Source organism: Poecilia reticulata, linkage group LG4 (assembly GCF_000633615.1).
Source record: "Poecilia reticulata strain Guanapo linkage group LG4, Guppy_female_1.0+MT, whole genome shotgun sequence".
Classification (NCBI taxonomy): Eukaryota; Metazoa; Chordata; class Actinopteri; order Cyprinodontiformes; family Poeciliidae; genus Poecilia; species Poecilia reticulata.
This window is the reverse complement of record NC_024334.1, coordinates 31,456,678-31,479,529: the sequence shown is the minus strand read 5'-3', so window position 1 is coordinate 31,479,529 and position 22,852 is coordinate 31,456,678. Positions and strand designations below refer to the sequence as shown.

Here is a 22,852-nt window from a genome sequence, read left to right as displayed (position 1 = left end):
GCTCAGCTTCCTCAACAGAAGGCATGTTGGTGGGATTGAGGAGGTCTTCGAAGTATTCCGCCCACCGGCCCACAACGTCCCGAGTTGAGGACAGCAGCGCACCATCCCCACTATAAACAGTGTTGGTGCTGCACTGCTTCCCCCTCCTGAGACGCGGATGGTGTACCAGAATCGTCTCGAAGCTGTACGGAAGTCTGTCTCCATGGCCTCTCCAAACTCCTCCCACGCCCGAGTTTTTGCCTCAGCGACAACCCAAGCCGCATGCCGTTTCGCCCGGCGGTACCCATCAGCTGCTTCTGGAGTCCCACAGGCCCGGTAGGACTCCTTCAGCTTGACAGCATCCCTCACCGAAGGTGTCCACCAACGGGTTTGAGGGTTGCCGCCGCGACAGGCACCAACACCTTGCAGCCGCAGCTCTCATAGGCCGCCTTGGCAATGGAGGTACGGAACATGGTCCACTCAGACTCAATGTCCCCCACCTCTCCCGGAACGTGTTCAAAGTTCTGCCGGAGATGAGAGTTGAAGCTCCGTCTCACAGGGGACTCCGCCAGACGTTCCCAGCAGACCCTCACTACACGTTTGCGCCTGCCAGGTCTTACCGGCTTCCTCCCCCATCACCGGAGCCAACTCGCCACCAGGTAGTGGTCAGTGGACAGCTCCGCACCTCTCTTCACCTGAGTGTCCAAGACATACGGCCGCAAATCCGATGAGACGATGACAAAGTCAATCATCGAACTGTTTGGAGACCCTTCATGGTTTACTTAAAGTCCTCTTAAAATCAAAGCTAAGACATGCATACCTGTTTCGAGGTCGATCATGTGAAGGAGGGCTGTAGAAAGCCTCCACAGCAGCTAGTAGCCGATCACTGGGCGGCATAGGAGGGGGTAACCTAATGTCCTTAGGGTCCAACGGTTTATAGTCACAGTCTTCAAGCTGTGTAAAGACAGCACAAGGATTGTGAGTTATACAGTCTTCAATGGAGAAAAACTGATGGCAAAACAGACTGCACTCTCCACAACAGAAAATCTTACTACTGGTGTCCCAATACCAGCGTCAAGGACTCATACTTGTACTTAGAAAAGCAAGTCAATACTAAAAATCAATAGCACTGTTCTGCTGGATTTTCCTCCTGTGCTACGGTTCAACTCAAGGGCTAAACCACAGTTCATGCCTGGTGGTGGTAACACACCACTAAACTATTTACTGATAATTAGTGGAACAATATGAAATTCATAATTATTTGACAAAATGCAATCGAATCACAACTTATTAAAAAGTGTTAGTACTAGGACATTCTAGATTTTGTTTAAATTCTTTAATGAGTTTGTGAGAGGTTGTGATTTTAATATTTGTAGTTCATATCTGGCACAAGCGGAATGAATGTCATCGAGGTACTGACATGTATTGATTCAAACAGTAAGTGAGCTTAATTCATTACTTCTGCCACATTTGGTTGTGAAATGTCTTGCTTAATTCTATTTTTCTTCTCTTTACAGAGTTTGGGGTGTGAAGCGAGAGGAACGGCAGAGGGCTCTGTGGAGACTTAATAGAACACAGAGAAGTGAAAATTCATTTGACATTTTGGAGTGAGCAAAAGTTGGCATAGACTTTTGTTGAATTTTTGTAGTTAACTTGTATTATTTTTCTCTGGTAGTTCTGCTCTTGAAGGTTGAAGTTGCTCTCGGGGGTGGGTTTCTGAGGCTGGGAACCATGTTGGAAGGTGAGAGATGATGATGGCGTCGCTTGGCATTTGGCTTCGGGTGTCTGCTGCCGCTTTAAGCCAAGACATAGCTGCCCACAGTGCTGCAACTACAAACTGTGCCAAGCTGCAGCTCAGATGTCCTGTTTGTCTGGTTCCCTGGTGGTCATGGATTCTCCATCTCTCGGCATGTGACCTCAGTCCTCTGACCCCTTCTTCGGCGTGCTTTGGCCTCAGAGTTGCAAACCACTGCCAGTTGTCAGTTCAAGTTGGTAATATTTCACTATTTTTTTCCAAATTTATCTTGTATTGAGTGGGATGCCTGCTTTTTTTTTTCTTCTCTAACCTAATTTATCACAGGGCATACTACATTTACTGGGTTGATTGCGTCACATTCTTCTCGCTTGACATTCTGATCTTTTTTGGTATGGTAGGGTTGTAGAAAAAAACATCTCAAAAGTTTTATGATTTGCATGACGTGTGGTACAGCTCTCTGCATTTCTAAAAAATGCATTAATTGCCTCAATGGTTCACTCTATCTCAGATCATTCTAATGTGTTTCCCTTCCAGAATGACAAGAATGGAAAAGGGACTAATTGTTATAATTACATATTTTTCTTAACCATAACTGCCTTGCATTGTGTGCCACGCTTCAACTTTAAAGTGCTAAAGTGTATCAATGGGTGTCTACAGAACATACTGAACTGATGGCACCAAGTTCTGTGTTAACTCCAAACAGTTTTTAAATTTAATATTACTTTTTGATTGAGGTGTACAGATTGTAAGAGCATATGGGACACCATGTTTGAATTACACCCAATTGTGTTATATAGTGCAGAAAATTAGCAGTGGCAGCAGATTTTATCTAAATAATTTGTGTGGGATTCTTTTAATTTTCTATAACAGGAGAAAATGAATGGAATTGATCTAATAAGCAAATTTTTGGTTTTGACCTCTCTTTAGTTCTCGGCAAAAAGAGGGTGTTGAAGTTAAATTAAAATTCATTAAATGTTTTATGGTGTATTACCACTATATGAGATAACTATTTGGATATGGAATAACTAAAATTTATGATTTGAATACACTAAACTTAACATTACCTGTCCAATAGTTTATACAAAACAGTGTTTCCTAAAAGAGGGAAAGTGATTGTTGGATTGTTGCAACTCTCTTCATAGGATTTAAAATAAGTTGTTTAACAAAGTCATCCAGGAAGGTCTAAAACTAAATATTTACATCATTTAATAAACTTAGTAGTATCAATCTTCTGCCCAAATTGAAAATATATTGATAATTGATAAACAAAATAAAAAGGGTAATTCATTATTCAATTAACTATTTTATAAATAGGGTTTCAAAAGAATAAATGGATCAAAGGTTAAAATGGTTGAAATTTTGGGATTTAAAACTATGATTAGAATAAAATAAGTCATTTTTGATATTTAGTGACGCAGTTAACTTTATTCTTGTAAAGCAGGCTTATCATTCTTTAAGGTTTTAAAATGACAAAAAATATGATGATTCAAATTAAATTGGTCTAAATTGGAGATTTAAAAATTAACAATTATGAAACTGCTTCTAAAATACAGTTAAGTTTTGGGTTCAACACGATGGGAAACATTAATTTCTCGTGTAGGCCTTATATAAAAAGAGGGTCAAAAGATTGACAAAATATAGCTTTAAAGGAGCAGCTTTTTAAAGTGCTAAGTTTACTGACTTATAATACAAAAGGAAAATTACAGGAGGAGAGTTTATATAAGGAATTAAATTATAAATTGAAATGAAGTTTTAAAGAGACAAAATAAATAAAACTAAAAGCTACCAGAAAATCTCTCCCTTACTAATAATAAAATAAAATAACTATTAAAATAAGATTTGATAACAAGAACAATATATGATTTGAAACAATAAAGAATGATTAGAGTAATTAAAGAAGTGCAAATAAAACAATTCAAATTGGAAGGAATGACTTATTTTATTTTAAAATACATGGAGGAGCTCTAGATAGGGTGACAGACTCTGCTCGAGTATGCTGAACCAGCTGATGCCCCCATTGAACATCAAAGGACCACAACCTGGTGAAACTGAGAATCTTCAGGCCTGGCCGGAGGACGACCTCACACCCAGATGTTCATCAGGATTTCTTTTATTCTATTCTGCTTTTCATGTTATCAAAGTAGGAAAAGAGGAAATTACCTCTTTGTTAAACTCACCAAATTGTGGGCACAATAATCCACAAAAGGTGAGCATCTGTTACTCAGGTGATTAGCCTGAGTTCAAAACTGAGGAAAATGAGCTACTGGAGACCAGAGGATCATCTTGGTTGTTTCTCCTATTACAAAGTTTTCATCTTTCACCTATTAAGTGACAACGAATTCATTTTTACTTGAGGAAGCATCAAGGAACACAGAGACACAAAATGATGTAAAAAAATAAATAAATAAATTGTACAAAACTATTTCTAGTCAAGATTTATTCATAGATTGTAAGTCTTTTCTATGCAGTGTATTGTGTCTAATTTGCTCATTCATTTCACGGAAAATTTTGGACAAGTATTTGTGTAACATTCTATTTACATCAGGAATACTTGATTGACTTTTCTAAAAAAAAATCATTTAACTATTAACATTAAGATTAACATTAAGATTTGTACTAAAGTTTCTGTTAAACATTGATAAATTTATGCAATTTAAAATCATTTTTTTGGTGAGACATGACTCTGGGTTAGACAATTTTGAACATTTATTTTAGGATTTAAATCCTTTATATGATATTGCTGTCTGATTTTATTTGCAATAAATATTCCAACATTTTAACAACAAATGTTATGTAGAAGGTTGCATCCTAAAAGCCGGGCGTAATTTTTCAGCTGATACAATGGTGTTTCTGGATTTGGGCTTATATTTTTTCATATTATATTTTAAATTTATATTTTTTAATGTAATCTCTTTGAAGAGATTAAAAGAAGAATTGTTAATAAAATTAAAATAAGCTAGTTTTAAAACTTAACATGTTTTGATTGAAACAGCCTAATTATAGTTTTAAAATTGATAACTTATTCTGACATATTGACCTTTATTTTACCTGTAGTTAAAGCAGATTGTTTGCCAAGATCTTTGATCTGCCCTCTGTCTGTGTGGGAAAATACATCAGGAAAAGTTCTAGCTTTTCACACTGATCTGTCAAAGCCATAAAACCGCAGGATTTCAGGAGAAGAATCGTGGGAACAAATAGCAAGGAGACAGAGAGAGGGTCAGAGACAGGTCCTGGTTGGATAAGCAGAGATACGCCTTATTTGAATAAATTAAATACAAGAATATAAAACTTTCTACACAGAGTAACAAATTAGATTTGCTCTTGCAATTCTCCAAAGACATCTTTGCTCTTTTCCTGTCTTTGTCTCAGGTAATGAATGTATTTTCTCTGTTCTTCTGCAGTTTTCTGTTGTAACTTCATACTTTGTCTCCTATTTGGGTTAAATTCTGCAATTCTGCGACGTCATCACGCATTGTTGTGTTTTTGTGCCCACACGCCACCGTCGAGAGAACCCGGGATTTCAACAGGAAGAGACAGATTTTTTTCCAAATTTAACTAATTTAAAAATAATTCTTCCTTAACACTGTATATAGATTTAAGCCACACTTTAAGCTGCAAAACAAACTGCTTCTGGAATATTATCGCACCGCACCGCTTGCTTGCATAACTAATGTTACTTCAACGGTTTTGGTTTTATGAATCATATTTTCAAATAAGGAGTTATTTCCAAGATTCTGCAGTTTCAGGTGCAAAACCTGGAGCTGCAGAATCTCTGGTTTGGTCAGTCAGACCAGGGCAGAAATAACGCAGAACATTCACACAAGCAGCAGAACTGTGCCATGTTATTATTATAGCAGATCATACTAATGTAAGCTTCAATACCTGCTGATTAGCATATTGTAATAAAAGACAAAATATAATCCCACACTGAATAGTAATGTCATCAAACTGAACACATCTAAATTTTTTTCTGTGATGAAGTTTTTGAAATCAAATTCAAATTAAAAAATACTTTATTGACCCAAAAGGGAAACTAAATGCTGTGGTAAATTATGTTAAATCAAATCTCTGATACACCGACAACTGCAGAAGCATCTGAGTGTTTCTGGAGATGACAGAAGTCTGAAGCATACAGAGTGAATAGGAACGATAAGAGCATAGTGCCCTGTGGTGCTCCTGTGCTACTGACCACCTGGTTAACTGGTCTGTTAGTCCTAGATCCAGGTAACTGTTGAGGCCTTCACTTGTGTCTTTGAAGTTTCTGACAAAGCAGCTCAATACTGGGATTCCTTTGGGGGGCGTTTGCTCGAAGATAAACATTACACCTTAAATGCACAACAATACCAGTTTAGACTTTGAGCAACTTGGTAAAACTGTATTGTGTAACATTAAAACATGCTTGGCTGCAATTGTATTGATGGCATGACAGCTCTTCTTTTCTTCAGTGTTTCCATTAGCTTCTTGGCACAGCTTCGCGGTCCTGCTGTAATGCTGACCTGATGCGGTGAAGCTACAAGTAGTAGCTTCACCGCATCAGGTCAGCATTACACCGTCTGATGACGTGACCATAGAGAAGTTGAAAGCTGGCATCTTTGACGGCCCTCATATCCGTCAGCTTATCAGAGACTCAGATTTAGAAAAATCAATGAATGGAATGGAACTGGAAGCGTGGAAGGCTTTTGTTTTGGTCGTGAAGAACTTTCTTGGCAATACCAAGGCCAGCAACTACGCAGAACTTGTCACCAATATGCTGACTGCTTTCAGAAACCTCGGATGCAACATGAGCATCAAAATGCATTACTTATTCTCACATATGGATCGGTTTCCGGAGAATCTGGGATCAATGAGCGACAAGCAGGGCGAGAGATTTCATCAGGACATAAAGGAAATGGAGACCAGATATCAGGGACGCTGGGATGCAGTCATGATGGCTGATTACTGTTGGACTCTGAAGAGAGACATCTCTGTCGCTGAGTATTCTCGGGTTTCCACAAAACGGAAGTTCAAGCCCTAAATTTGGAACAATGATGACGGTGCACTTCACATGTCCATAACATTAATTAATTAATCAATGTGGACTGCTACATTTACAGTAACCGATGTTTGTAACATTTCATCAATAAATTGTGTTAGAAATTTGATATCTTAAAAATCTAATTCGGATGAGAAATATTACTAAAAATCAACAGATAATGTAAAAAAATGTTATTATCCATAATAATCCATTCAGACAAAAAACGCGGATTTAAAAATCTTAGCATAAAAACGTGACCTGATTGATAGAAATGGATGTTATTTTTGGATTCAGTAGTGGATGTTTGCAATAAATCAGTTGTCAAAAGATAAACTGTTTTCAAAAAAAAATTTTTTTGTAACCCAAAACAATCTTTTATTGGTCTGAATCTCAACAATTACAAAGTTCAGTAATCAAGACTACTAAGTCTGAAAGAGAAAAGGTGTAAGTGATTCACTGGGATGAGTGTTTTAAGACTTAACACAGTAAAATCTTTTTTTAAAATTTTACTTTTCAATTGGTTACTAGTCAGCTTCTTCAGCTTATCATTTTTCACTAGGTGTTCAGTTTTTTAACATTTATTGTGCAAAATTTGCAGCAATACTGCTTATATTTCACATGAAATATGAGCAGTCATGAGATGAAAAGTGCATAACATTTTGCATTAACAGTAAAAACAGAACTGCTTGTTCAGCGCTCTTATCTAGAGAACTGCGGACCAGCCCCGGCTCCAGACGAGTTTAACGGGGGCATCGACTTATTTTGGGGGGGCAAAATGAATCTACTTAGCTGAACATAGACAACAACATCAGTAGCATACAGGCTACTTGTTAACAAGCTTAATGTGCTGTATTGATATTAGCTAGTCATAGTTTAGCTATCATTACCTGCATCCGACAGCTTTACTCAGTCAGTTAGTTTGGGGAAAAAACTGTGCCAAGTTATTTACGTTTTGCTGGGTTGCTGCCATGATTCTAACGCGCAGCAGCAGCAGGTCTCCTTCGCTGCCTCACAGGTGTAAACCCAGTGCGAGCGTCTCAGCTTTCATGTTGCGTTTGAAGGCGGCTTGGAAAAACAGGTTACGACTTGTTAGCAACGGATTAAACTGTTTTAACTGCWGAAAAAGGTAACAGAGGACACGGATATGGGACGTGCGGGAACTCCTAGTTTATCAAATTAATATAGGAATAACAGACTGTTGGCCATTCCAAGGTAAAAACAATAAACAGCTTYSAGTCYGGGGCTCGCTACAGACACCGTGAAAGCTCAAACAAGGTGTTTCAGCAAAGTTATCCCACTTTTTCCAACTGCATGCGCCCTAATCAGACGCACACAATGCGTGTTTTCTCATGCAAACCCACATGCCTTCAAGTACAACTTTTTTTTAAACACACGCGCACTTTCAAAGTTTCAAAGAACCTAGCACCAACCAGGCGCAGAGAGAACATTAAAAGTTTTCGATGTGTACCGTTACTGTGTAAACACAGATCGTAATTAGAACGTTATCGTTCTAAAAAAACGGAACAAAAGTGCCGTTTTTGTTGGATCGTTGTCGTGTAAACGCCCCCTAAGAGTTTTTTGGTTTGTGTTTTTAATATGAGTAAAGTTGTATGAGAATAAATTCGTAATTTTTTGACTGTTCACCACACTGCACTAAAATGAAGAATGATGAGGGTCTTGGAAAGTTATAATTGCTATAAGGAAAACTTAACACATCAGAATCAAATTATCACCTGCAGGACTTTGAAACGACTGTTTAAAGAACTTTTCATATCAAAGAAAGAACTAGATTTGCAGAGCTGGTCACATCACAAATCATTCTAATGAAGCTTTTTTTTTCTCAAAATGACTTTTTGCTCATAATTTAACAACTTTCTTTTGGCAATATTGTGTCTTTATTATGTCAATATTAAAACAATTCTGCTAATATGACTTCGTTCTCATAATATTATGACTTTATTCTTGTATTTGAAAAATATCTCTTAGCCTGGTCATAAAATTCCATCACACTTGCTTTACTGACCTCTGTCGCCTTTTTCTTTTCACTATAAAACTTCAAAACATTTCAAAACATCTGCAATTGTATCCTCAGCTCTGCTCTGCTCACAACAGTGCTGTGTAGGCTATTTCTACTGGCTTGAACAGGCAGTTGTTGATTGATTTGAACACGGCGGCCACCTTGTAGCAGGAGGCTTGTTTATCAGTTAAGCAATGAATAGACAATTATTAAATCCTGCTTCTCCAAATGCCTTACCACGCCCCCATGGGGGGTGTGACCCACTATTTAAGAAGTACTGCTGCAGTGGATCAGAAGCGCTAGACGTGCTCCAAAGCCTCTGGTGCATAATTCCTCAACACTTCGCTATTAGCTCTCAGATAGCAACCAGATCAGAGACGATACTCTGATAAGTGGAGCGGTGGAGCCGATGTGCATTTATTGTTGTCCACAATGCTTTTGTTACAGACACATGCACCTCAACAGGGTAAGCTGCCTACTCCTCTGTTTAAACTATAATAAGTAGATTAACACAAGTTGACTGTGCATTCTCTGGGTATGTTTTGCAAGCTAATTAAATGTGCCACTGAAGCCTGACCCGAACATCAGGCCAAAACATTTGGGCTGGACTGAATTTCGGATCAGGTTACACATCTAAATTTTAGCAAAAAAGTTGTCTTTTTATGAGTAATTTTATACAGTGATTGAATGAATTAACTTTATTAGTCCCTCAAGGAATTTGAAAACTAAACTATCTGTATTGCTCTATTTATTTGTTAAAACAGTCAAAGGGGTTGTAGTCTTAAAAACAAAAGTCACCATGTTTTAAATAAAATAATTTTGTTTTCAAAAGTTACTGTATGAAATATAAGTACCAATTTGCTTACTTGGTGTCGATATCGGTATCGATATTGGCGTCTTAAACTGAAGTACTTGTACTTTGTCCAGAAAAATATGGCAATGAAACTCCCCTACTACTACCCTACCACTGTCCCAAATTCAGAATCAACTAACGTACCTTAACCAATGGAGCCATTAGACCTGCTGGCAGGTCAAAATAGGGTACGTTTGGAACCAGACTTGGGTCATCTTGAACGGGATGCTGTCGATGGCGCATGTGAGGGGAGTGGCCATTGAAGCCATGTTGAGGAGGGCCAAAGTCTGGGTGTTGGCCCGTACCCCACGGAGGATGATCGGCTCCTATAGCTGGTGGAGGCATTCGTTGGTTGGGGTGGTGGTGAAGTGGAGGACCTGGCATATCTGCCGAACAGAGTTTATTTTGAAATTAATCAACATAATTATAAAGATATAGAACAGGAGAGGTAGAATTACTGTCACTGACCTCCAGGATATTCTCCACCCTGAGGATAGTCAAAGCGATGTGAGGTGTAAGGCGGTCTGTCATAGTGATGTCTGGGAGTAAAGTCTTCCTGCACAAAGCGAGGTGGGAATCTTCCAAAATTGTGAGGGGGTGGTGGGAGCTGGCTAAATGGGGGAGGCTGCTGGTGTGGAGCAAAAGGTCCTCTGAAATGGGGAGGTCTCTAAGAATTACAACATAAAAAACGGTTATTTAAAAAAAACAAAAAAAAATAGAATTCTGATATTAAAGTCATTAATAACAAATTGTGCCATTAGCATGTGAAAATAAAACCTGTTACATGAACGTCAAAAGTGCCAAAAAAAAACAAACTTAAAAGGTCAAAGGGTGTCAGTGAAAAGTAAACCTTTTCTCCGTAAGTCTGCTAGAATGCCTTGATAGAGTCTGCCTAAAAGGTTTCTCCATTCAGGCAGACTCCAGGAGCCTCATGTATAAAAGAGTGCGCAATTTTCACACTAAAACTTAGCGTATGGACAAATTTAGAAAAGTGTGGCGCACAAAAAAATTCAGATGTATAAAGCTGGATGTACGCACATACCTGCTCACCGTTTTATAAATCTTGAAATCTTAATTTGCGGGAAATAGAGTGCAGCCGCTGGTCTGCCCTGTCGCCACCCATAAATACATATGTAAATTAGTATAAATACCGGGAAGACTGCCAACATTTGAAGCAATAACCATGGCAACGGTACTTGTTTGCAGCAGTACAAGTACTTATTGTAGTAATAATTATATATTTTATTTAAAAGGTATTTTCAGGGCACATAAGGTCACCTCATAAAAAATAAAAATAATACATTAAGAAAAAAATTCCCAGTAGAAAAAAAGGAAAATAAAGAGATCCAAGTGTAAATGCTTGTTTGAACAGCAGAAAGTTCAGCTGGGATGTAAAGACAGATAGCATGCCAGAGAGTCCATTGTGGTGAGTGGGGAATGTGGAAGTTTATTAAATTCATGTTGCAGAATGGAGATGCTTTCTGTCAATAAAGGCGCATTCATAAAGCTGGCGGCTCGACTGAAGGATGACTGTCTCAACTTGTCAACAGCTCCAGCTGGACCGGTAACGCACGGCTCCTTCTTCCTGCGCAGAGCTCCAGGATTGGTCAGTGTGGGCAATCTAAACGCTAATAAATCATAATCAACATTTTCCAGCAGATCAATATAGTCTACATAAATAAAAGAAGTCACGTTTCAGTGTAGTTAGGTGAATTTTGGCGCTTTGTAGTTTCTTATTGTCCACAAAAAAAGTTTGCGTGGCTGCCGCACATTTTCATGTCAAGTAAAAGGTTTACGTACAGTTACGCAAACTGTCACGCCACGTTCATTTTTATACACACTGTCTTGTGCATAAAATATGGCGGTGCACATTTTTTGTGCGTACGCATGCTTTATACATGAGGCCCCAGAACTCACTGACTAAATAGCATACATTCAACAACGTTTACACTGTGACTTAAAGGAAATGGAACCAAAATAAAGACAATACATACCTGCATTCGTGGTGGAAATGAGGGTTCTCTTTGGCCCCATGGAGGCTGATCAGTCTGGTTCCCCCAGGGGAGCTGCTGATCAAATGAATTCCAAGACGGGGGACCCTGCTCAGAACCCCCTGGCCCACTCCAGGGGCCTCCATCTCTCGGAGGACCTCCACTCCAGTTTCCTGGTTCTCTCTGCTCGTTCCACATTCCCTCATGACTGTTCCACGGAGGACAGGGAGGTGGGGGCTGGTTCATGTCAAAGGGAGGCTGGGGAAACAGGCAGTTTTCTGATGTGTTGCATTACTTCTATGCTGATGCTTATTTACAATATGATTATTTTAATCTGCATAAATAGGCTTTGGTTGAAGCTTTGTGTTGTCAGATTTTTAGACCATATAGATGGCCTAAAAAAAGCCTGTGAATGACTGTGAAGACTCCTTTCTTGCGTTTATATGACCACAAAGCAACAAGTCAAAGTTGACTCAACTTTCATCATGTTGACTTTGACTTTAAAGAAATATGCAATCATGCAGCCCCTAACATGCAGTAGAGATGTCCAATATGACATAATATTCATATCACAACAACAGGGTTTATACAAGAATTCTAGACTTGAATTCACTACCTTTTACTATCTATTTTTACTACCTCTACAATATTTTTTACTACCCACACAAAATTGAGCAGCAGTGTCTTTTGGGGAGCAGTGAATTCTCGGGGTGCACTGAGATACATGTATGGTATCAGCTGACGAATCGTGTACAGGTAAAATTTTACTACTTTTCCTAAAATTGCATTAGAATTTCAATTTTGGCTCATGTTCTCTCTGCCATCTGTTTGTAATGCAGTTGGTGATGTGATTTAACTTACGTTAGTAGCAGTGGTGTTTAGGCACCAGAGTAGCTCAGCTCTAGATGTCAATGGTACCAGTAAGGTCTGCCTGTCTGCGCCACCCGTCAGCTTTCTACTGAGGTGTGACGGCAATACTTGGTCGTAGCTGAGCTTGATGCCGCACCAAAAAATTAAATAGGCATCTGCTCCCCTGCGCAGGAATCCACTGCTAATGAACGGTAGATGCTCCGCTCGGTTTGATCACAGTCACGCCGTTGCAGATCAGATTAATATTTGTCCTGCATACTTTACAAAGCGCTTCTCTGTCACCTGGTCATCAAGCCAAAGTAATAAAAACTTATATTTTCTCATGACGAGGCTCAAAATGACTCACTAGTATCAACATGTTACGCATGTGCACAACAGATCGGACAGCGGAACCAATCAAGTCTATCAACGTCAGCTCATGTGCTGGGAGTAGTTATAATTTTCAGTACAGATTTTTTAGTTAAACGAACTTAAAACAAAAAAGTCAGCATCAATGTAAAATTCTAAATATATTGAAGGGCTCATGGAAATATTTTTGAAAAATTTACTACCAAGTCAAATTCTATTTGTTACCTTTTACTGGCCTTAATTAGGGTTAATTGAATTTACTACCTCTTGGAAACCCTGCACAAAATATATTGTGCAGGGTGGCAGTGTCACATTATGTTTGCATTACAATAGAAACCACAAAGAAAAATTTTGTTTAATGCATTTATTTGTATGTGTTAGATTGTTTAACACTTGTTTTTTTGGATGTTATTTGAATGTAATGTTTCAACTTTTATTTTAGGTTGCTGCCAGGTCTCCCTTGAAAAATCTCATTTTAAGTGAGACCTGGCAATGATCAGCAGCAGCACATTAATCTCAATGATGACTACCTGGTTAAATCAAAGTTAACCAGGTTAACCAGGAGCTGGCCATAAAATTAGAATATCATGAAAGTTTACTTAAATCAGCTTTTCCATTGAAAAAATGAAACTTGTATATTATACTTGTTCATTACACAAAAGAGTGATATATTTCAAATGTTTATTTTGTTTAATGTTGGTGATTTTTACTGACAGCTAATGAAAAGGTCAAATTCAGTATCTCTGAATATTTTGAGAAGGTTCAATATTGAAGGCACTTGGTGCCACACTTTGATCAACTAATTAATTCAAAACACCTGAAAAAATCTTTAAATGGCCCTAAGTCTAGTTTTTTAGTGTAAGCAATCACGGCTACATTTAAAAATGTGGGGGAGATTCACAAAAAGTGGACTGCAGCTGGAGTCAGTGCTTCAAGAACCACCACACACAAATATATGCAAGACATGGGTTTCAGCTGTCGCATTCTTGAAAATGAGACGGCATCAGAAGTGTCTCACCTGGGCTGAAGAGGAAAAGAACTGACTGCTGCTGAGTGGACTGGTGTTGGTCCACTGTGTTTTATGAGGTCCAAGGTCAACACAGCCATCTACCAAGGGAGCTTTAGAGCACTTCCTGCTTCCTGCTGCTGACCAACTTTATAGAGAGTGCCAAAAGTAGCAGTACCCGGTTTAAGAATCCTGGCATCCCTGTTCTTAATTGGCCAGCAAACTCTCTTGACCTTCACCCCATAGAACATATATGAGCTATTGTGAAGAGGAAGATGCGATACACATGACACAAAAATTCAGAAGAGCTGAAGGTCACTATCAAAGCAACCTAGACTCTCATAACACCTGAGCAGTGCCACAGACTGATCGGCTGAATGTCACGCTGCAGTAATCCAGACAAAAGGAGCCGTGTTCTGTTTTGAAGTTATAAATGCTATATTCCCATTCAGTCGATTCATTCGGTACAACACAGAGAGTATGGGATATCACGCCCCCACGTGGCCTAACTGAAGACGCCTTTAGGCAAATGACGTGTGATGACGGGCGGTAGGCCCCGCCTGCATATAAATACACCCCCATCACAGTCATTCAGTTCTTACACTCTTCACCTCGCTGAGAACACCTAATTTCCAACCCGTGCTTTCTAGTTGCTGCTAGCCAGCATCGCTCTTGTTTTTTCCAAAACTAGCTTAACTGCTCCAGTTGGTGTTAGCTACTGTGTCTGCCCTCTGAGGGCTAGTTGTAATTTTCTCATTTGTCCATTTTTATTTTCTTTGGTTTCATGGTTCGGGATCAGCACGAAGCAAAAAATGGCGAACCATAAGTCTTCCGTTTGCCCCATGTTCTCAGAAGTGCAGCTTCACGCTTCACGAAAAAGACCAGCACGAAGCATGCCCCGTCAGCCTTGGAATTATCCACACCAGAAGAGCGTTGTCGGAGCCGGACGCTTGTGCTTTTTGTAGCCAGCTTCGGCGCTCCATGTTTGAACGGTGGGTAAAGTTTGTGCAGAAAGTGCTGGGAGAGGTTACAGTGTCACAACAAGACCGCATTATCTCAGAGTCTATGAATCCGGTTTCGTCCAAGTCTGACGAGGACGAAGGGGCCAAAGCTTTCACTTCTAGCTGGGCAGCCCCCGCTTCCAGCTAAGCAGACCATATGGAGTATATGGACAAGTTAGCAGAAACGGTGCAGGACATCTCACTATCATCTCGAGTCTCAGAGTGACGATGAAAAGCTAAACATCGGCCTGGAAGGTCACAGTCTTTTGGAAGACGATGACAACAACTTTTCCACAGCCCAGTGTCCATCTGCTGCAACTGCCTCTCCGGTGGGTCAGGACGACACATCGTTCGTTTCCCTTTGCCAGCGTCTAATAAGTTAGACGTCGAGTGGCCAACCCCTTCGCCTGCTCAGAAGGTGTCCTGGTTCACTGGATACTACCTTCCGACAGAGTCGGCTGTGGTTAAAAACCGCCTGCCCATGTTCCCAGATTTTGTCTCGGAGCTAATGTCGTCCTGGAACAAACCATTGTCCACGCGTGTTATAGCACTGCAGCCAGCTGATCTTCACAGCACACTTTTGTTCGGTTTTATCATCTGGATGTGACAGCCCCTTTGTGGCTCACTCTGTTCTTTCTGCTGGGTTGGAGGTTTCAAACCAACTCAGTGCATTTGTTTCAGGTTTGATGGCTGCTCCGCGGGGTGTGTATACAGTATATGTCCCATACTCTGTGTTGTACCGAGTAAATCGACTGAAAGGGAACGTAATGTTATGCATATAATTACTGTTCCCTGAAGAAGAAGAACGAGGTACAACACCCTTTTTCTGCCCCGCTGTAGAGCGGCCATCGAACTCAATAATGACTGTGCCATCACAGTCATTGTGATGGCACACACAATGATTGTATTTATATGCAGGTGGGGCCTGCCACCCGTCATCACACGTCATCTGCCTAAAGGCGTGATTAAAGGTGCCTTCAGTTAGGCCACGCTGGGGCGTGATATCCCATACTGTGTTGTACCTCGTTCCTCTCCTTCAGGGAACAGTAGTTACATGCATAACATTACGTTTTCAGTATGTATACAAAAAAAAAGGGGGAAAGTCTGCCCTCATGTGTTCTTTTCAGGAATTGCAACCCTTGCAATCTTTTGTCGTTTTTGAAATAAACCCTATCGAACAGCGGTTGCGCTCTAAGACACAGTCCGCATTCACTTTGTGAGGTCCGGTCAATTGATTCTGCAAACATCTTTTCTTTATGGTCGAATTGCCGGTACGTATTGTGAAAATATTTATGATTGTTTCTGTGCTATATGTAGCTTCCTAATGTGCTATTTTGACTGCGAATAAGTATTTTTTAATTATTATTTTATTTATTTATTTTTTTTGCCGTTGTGTAATTAACTGTTACCGTATCGGTTGCCTAGATACACTTATAGATGTTCGGCAGAAACTCTAGTTAAGTGTAATTTATGCGGCGTATACCGATATATTTATTGTGTCTTTTGTCTTGTTTTCAGTTTCACCCTTTTGTCAATAAACCTGCTGACAACGGCCTTCGGTCTTCAGAGTCGTGACATGAGAAAGGCATCCTGCCTTTGCATCAGTGTGCGTCAGTAACGGCACAAGCCCAACTAAGTATTAAGTGCTGTACATTTCGAAATATCTTTTTTTGTATTGGTCTTAAGTAATATTCCAATTTTATGAGAAACTCAATTTGAGTTTTTCATTACTTGTCAGAAATAATCATCAATATTAAACAAAATAAACATTTGAAAAACATCAGTCTGTGTTTAATTAACAAATATAATACACAAGTTTCACTTCTTTCAATGGAATTACTGACTTAAATCAACTTTTCATAATATTCTAATTTTATGGCCAGCACCTGTATCTCTTTATAAAAACAAATTAACTTTGAACAAATTGCATTGAACCAGCTTTTTCTTCCCAGTGTTGTGACTGGAACTTATAGTTAGATGGTATTCAAGCACATGTATCTTTTTAAGGAGGCAAAACAAAATGCCACCTTTGCCACCTGTACACTGTCCAGCGGGGTTGCACTGTGTGCTTTTACAAAGTTTTTTTTGTGTGGTTTTGTAAAGATCACCATCCTTCCCCACAGCACTTCCTCACTATCTGACCGCGACATTTGCCGAGCTCCTGAGCATTGCGCGAAGACCCCGGGAATTGGGAAGGTTAAGAAAAGGGGTCCAAGGGACCCAGCGAGCTTTACCCTGTGCACATCCCGGCAAGGTTGCACTGACCTTGCTTGCGCTTTTACCCCTTGGTTCCCCGCTGTCTGACCGTGACATCTACCGTAATCCTCTTGAGCGTCACGCCAAGATCGCTGGAGGTTAAACCCGAACATCATGCGATAAGGAAGAGCATGATGAGGAAGAGCAGGGTTGCAGCTTAGCTGCAACCCTGAGCGAGCTTATGGTTGTAGCTCAGCTGGCTCTGTTTTGATACCAGCTGATTACATCATCAACTAGCAGATCTCTATCGAGGCCTCTATCATTTCTACCATATACTGGATATATTGCACATTCCTAACTCGCACATATGCGGAGATGATCTAAAAACATCTGAAACCATGAAGAAGGTTGTCACTTTTCACAAATACAGAGATACATGGACGTTTACCGGCTGGTTGGGGTTCCAGGGTCCGACATGCTGAGGCTCAAACCACGTAGGCTTGTTGGGTGGCATATCAGATGGCCCACTGGAGTTTTTAGGGTCTTGTGATCTGACTGCAGCCCCGTCAAAGTCTCCAGGAGGAGGGCCAATCACAGGTGGCTTCACATCTCCTGCACCTAAAAAGATAAAATTAGAGCTATAGGAGACAGGCTTGTTATGGCCACCTGAATACTTTGATTTGGGTTGACTTTGGGAGTGTGTCAGTTTTTTTTTTTTTTTTTATTCTTTATTCAAAATTCTACTAATATACTTTTGTTTTTGCTTCATTGTCACTCAAATCTTTGAGATTATGAAATATTTTTCTGTATGGGAAAAGATAACCTGACTAAATACAAAAAGCAGTTTTGTTTTACCCTGATTTTTCCAATAAGGGAGAAATGGTCCGACACCCCACCTGGCAATCTGGGGAATAGTAATTGCCTCACTTATTAAAAGTAATTAACTGCGATTAAAGAGTAACTCACCCCAAGATCAACGTCTTTACTGATAAACTGTCTAAATAGGTTATTTAGGGATCTATTTTTACGTTTGTGTGAATTTTGACAATTTTGTGTAAATGTATTAATTTGCATTTTTTAGTCAAAAATGATTTTGTCCTGGCCTCCTTTGGTCAAACAGTGCTTAGCCAGTTGGATTCTCCTACTGGTTTAAAACAGATCACTCACTCAACCCCATGTTCGGGTGTAAACCCGTTGCACTCAGACACATGCCCCGCCTCGGTAGTGAGTGAGAAGTTGGAATAGCGAGCGTTGCCATGGCAACCGCTGATCGGTAGCAATAAGGCCCCAATATACTCGGGCGTACCTCAGTCCGCGGAGGTCTGCGTGGAATTGAAGCGGACGTCCACCGGCCATGTCCGCGCAAGGATAGATTTTTATGACCGCGTATGCGTACTCAGTGTCGCACAGTAAACTGTCTGGTGGAAACAGTGTTCACATCATGTGACACTGGGCTGATAAGGTTGATAACTTTATTCATATAACCCAGAGTTATACGAGTTCATATTGTTTCAATGTTGAGATTAACATAAAGTTGTCAGGGGGACGTGATGGACACGTAAGCGAAAATACTTAACAGCAACAGGCTTTATATATTCACGCAAATATTGACATGGTGAATTATGCAGAATTATGAGAACAAAAAACAAGACATCATCCCAGACTTCTTTATCAGCAGCGGAGCAGAGAGGTGGTCCGATAAGTTGAGTCTGACTCTTTTTTTTCTCCCAACGACGGCAAGAAATAATGATCGGGTATGTGCTCATTTTCGATTGCTGCACAATTATTACACTGATCACAATTGTGCTTTCGGAACATAATAAACAGAGCTAATTGAATGGATCCCTGATTACAGCTAAAGCCAGTGCAGCCTCTTGCTGCTCCTCTGCCCGCAGTAGGAAGCTGTGCTGCTGCGGGCAGCGGTTCACTGTCTTTGCCGGATGAACCGACATGTCACTGCCTTTCTCTGTCCCGCACCACGAGGTGAGTTAAAGCTTCTCAAATGGAGAAGAAACAGAGCTAGGTGCCCAAATAGATAATCAAACTTGCTAGTTCTCATTAAGATTGTGTGAAATAAAGGAATCTGTCACGAGAGAATTTCAGGTAATCAGTACGTTCGAGTATGAAGACACAACCGTCCGCAGACAGTCCGTGCGGTTCATGGAATGCGCACAGTACGCCCGAGTATATTGGGGCCTTTATTCAGCTTTACAAATGTGCCAATTATTTCCAATATGGACACAGAGTGGAATTGGTCTGCTCTGCTCTAACTACTGACGACAGTATTCTGCAGGACTATTGATTGTCAGGCTGACGGCAGTGTTTGGGAAGCAGGAAGTGCAGCTCAGGACACAGCAAGGTTGCAGCTGAGCTGAAAAGTGTTAACACCATAGCAGTATCCAACAAGACAGAAAAAATGAACTGTGTCGTTAGTTTTTCATAGTTATAACAGTTATAAGAGCTTCTAAACTTTGTCATTACAAAGTTTAGAAATAAGCAACAGCTCTTCTTTCATCCTGACCACAGCCCCTGTGACCCTTTTCGCTCATCCTCACACTCAACCTCTCTGTTACTTAATTCGCCCACTTTGCAGGAATTTTTCAAAATTTGTTTGGCGTGGGGTTATGCTTTGAATAACCTTTTTAGAAAGCTGAGCTCAATTTTACAAACATTATTATTGATGTACATGTGTAGTAAGTAAATTAAATAAAAACCAAAAAGTATCTTGAAGGCCCATGTGACCATAGCAACAGAAATAGTAAGTAGGGGAACAGAGCCGCATTAGATTTGAAAAGATTAATCTTGAAAAATGCATAAAATTACCAAGTATTTGAAAGTAAATATTGGACTGACTCCTTTTTTTAACATTAAAACTGAACAAACGCTCAGATCGTTTGTTGGACTGATTCTCTTACCGGCTTGGGTTGTAATAGGCGGGGCTTTTTCAGCTTCAGCAGGGGGAGCTGCTGTTCCTGCAGGGCAAGCCTGCTGCTGCTTCAAACTAGTAACAAACTTCTCATGTTGGGTCTTTAAAGCCTGAATCTGCTGCTGAAAGGCCAGCTGGATGGGCTGCACCACAGCAGCATACTCTGTTATAAGGGAAGCCTGAAAAATCAAGAGCAAAATCATAAAGAGTTCCAGACTGACTACACCTAACTACCAAGGTTTAACTTCTCAATCATTCACAACTATGCAAGCAAACATATTTTGATATTTGAACAAAATTATCAAAATATAAACAAACACAGCTCAACCAATGTGAAAGTAAACGGAGTGCATCGTTAGTCAGGCCAGTAAAATGAAAGACTGATGATTGGCTCTTTAAAATGAGTCACTGATGAAATGCTCCATGGGTACTGTGAGACTGAATGACTTTTACACAGACCTGGTACTGTCCAATGCCAAGTGCTGGGTTCTGCAGCTGCTGGATGGTCTCTTCATCAAAATACCTGTTCTTCTCCCAAAGCTGCAGCAACTGCAGAGATACAAGGAACCATGGGTTGTAATCAAAAAGACGATGAAAAGCTGCATCTCCATAAAAAAAAGAATAGAATAAATACATTAATTAACTTCGGGCCTTTTTGCAAAGCAGGGCCCGGAGCTGGGTTTAGTCCTCCATTTGAGACAAGCAGAGGGGTTTGAAGTCAGCTGCTACAGAGATAAGACATTTTCTAGAACTCTTGTCAGAGTTTGGACTAGACTTACTTGATGTCCATCATTTTGACAGACAGCATAAAAAAATCCCACCATACTCTATTTTCACCTATTGAACAGCTGAAAAGAGAATCTAGATCAGGGGTGTCAAACTCCAGTCCTCGAGGGCCGGTGTCCTGCAACTTTTAGAAGTGCCTCTGCTGCACCACACCTGAATAGAATAATTAAGTCATTAGCAAGGCTCTGGAGAACTGAGGAGGTAATTAAGCCATTTGATTCAAGTGTTTTGTACCTGTGGCACATCTAAAAACTGCAGGACAGCGGCCCTTCAGGACTGGAGTTTGACACCCCTGATCTAGATTGTGCCATCACACACCAAGCAGATTGATATATTACACTTTTTCTTTGCAGTGACAAAAACCAACCACTGTGGCCCCAGTAACTACATATAAACAATTCCCTAAATTATGAGCACCAGCTTGTGCTTAATCAAATGTTTTAAGGTTTTAATGTTGATCTGGGTGCTGAATCTGAGAACTGTGCTCCACTGGAGACTGGAAATACAAGCACCACTCTAGCCAAAGTTTTGAAATCAGGGAACATTTTTCAATTTTTTGATCAGAAGTTAGTAAGACTCTGTGATGAAGGGTTTTCTGGTCAAGAGGAAAAGAAGCTCAGAGATGAAACTGATGATTTTTTAATGCAATACAGAAAGAGCAGGAAAAGACAATGAGGAATGAAAAAGTGTTCCACCAGAAAAAATTCAAACAACCAGGACCAGAATATAACAGGACTGGGCCAGGGCGGGACCTGTAGTGCAAAAATACCTGTTTTCAAGATATTAACATTTTTTTGTAATCTACTGCCAGTGATGTCAATAACGCGTTACTAACGTCGGACCACTTTTTTCAGTAGCGAGCAATCTAACGCTTTGCTATTTCAAATCCATTAGTCAGACTACAGTTACTAATCAAAATCGCTTTGCGTTACCATTTTCTTTTGTAATTTAACTTTATTTCCTCTACACATCTTGGGGAGTAACCGCCGTTTCTATGTGACAGTATAACCAGAAACAGAAACAAAGGAGGGAAGAGGGAGGTGCGCATTTTGTTGCTGATAAAACAGGAACTATTTTGAGTCTGATTATTATAAGCAGCTTTGGGCTTGTTTTTTTCCCCCTAAAGTTGCTTGCAGATTTAATGAGTCGCGTATTGGGGGTTTTGGCCTTGCAAATAAACAGACATAAACCCCAGAATTTGTCTGACATCCAGTTAGTTTTGGTCAGACTCTCCCTGTCCATCATTTCCCGGATGATCCGTCCCGCTGTGTCTTTGTCAATTTCAAGTTAATATATTACCTGTGAATGACACCGAGCTTTGCATTGCGCTCCAGAAAACTGCAAACATCGAGACTGATATGAACAGTGCAATAAACATGAAAACAGCCACGAGTGAACGTGTCCATAAAGTTGTGCAACTAAACGCCATTATAATTATTAATAGCACAAATCTGTACAGCGGGTCATCTGAGTTGTAGAGTGGCAGGAGGAGCTCTGTGCGCTGCGCTCTGACAGCAAAAACAGGGCCGTAACGCACAACCTGGATGATGGGGCGGAGGGGGCATCTAAAATCCTATTTATAATTTGCCAGACAATACTGGAACACCCAAAAACCCGCACAAATTACTAAAGTTTTTTTTTTTTTTGTACTGTTGTAACCATTAAACAATCTCCCCTTCAGTTCAACCATATAAGTGGAGACACATTGTTGATGTTACCATTATAAAATAACTTGCAGTTAAGTTTTGGCAAAGATCAATGTAATTTTCACAGGTGGTGAAGCGTCGTCAGCAGCTGCTGAAAGTAACTAAAAGTTACTTTTAATGTAACTTAGTTACTTTCTAAATCAAGTAATCAGTAATCTAACTAAGTTACTTTTTCAAGGAGTAATCAAGTAATCTGATTAAAGTTACTTTTTAAAAGCAACTATGCCATCACTGTCTACTGCATAAAGTAATGCACAAAACTGAACATTTGAGTTTCATTTCACATTTCTGATACCCCTCTCCTTGGGCTGCCACCTTATCGCGGTGGAGGGGTTTGAGTGTCCCAATGATCCTAGGAGCTATGCTGTCTGGGGCTTTATGCCCCTGGTAGGGTCACCCAAGG

General features: G+C 40.1%; 1 protein-coding gene across 1 annotated transcript in view; it reads right to left on the bottom strand.

Moving 5' to 3' along the window:
- The window catches only part of cherp (calcium homeostasis endoplasmic reticulum protein), a 56,126-nt gene that overhangs the window by 16,098 nt on the left and 17,176 nt on the right, over nt 1-22,852 (bottom strand). The window contains exons 7-13 of the mRNA XM_008408186.2: nt 20,417-20,506; nt 19,947-20,136; nt 17,480-17,649; nt 11,614-11,868; nt 10,088-10,286; nt 9,764-10,005; nt 800-933 (exon numbers count right to left, since the gene is read on the bottom strand). Of these exons, the coding sequence (XP_008406408.1) occupies nt 800-933; nt 9,764-10,005; nt 10,088-10,286; nt 11,614-11,868; nt 17,480-17,649; nt 19,947-20,136; nt 20,417-20,506 (1,280 nt within the window). The remainder of the gene's footprint in view (nt 1-799; nt 934-9,763; nt 10,006-10,087; nt 10,287-11,613; nt 11,869-17,479; nt 17,650-19,946; nt 20,137-20,416; nt 20,507-22,852) is intronic.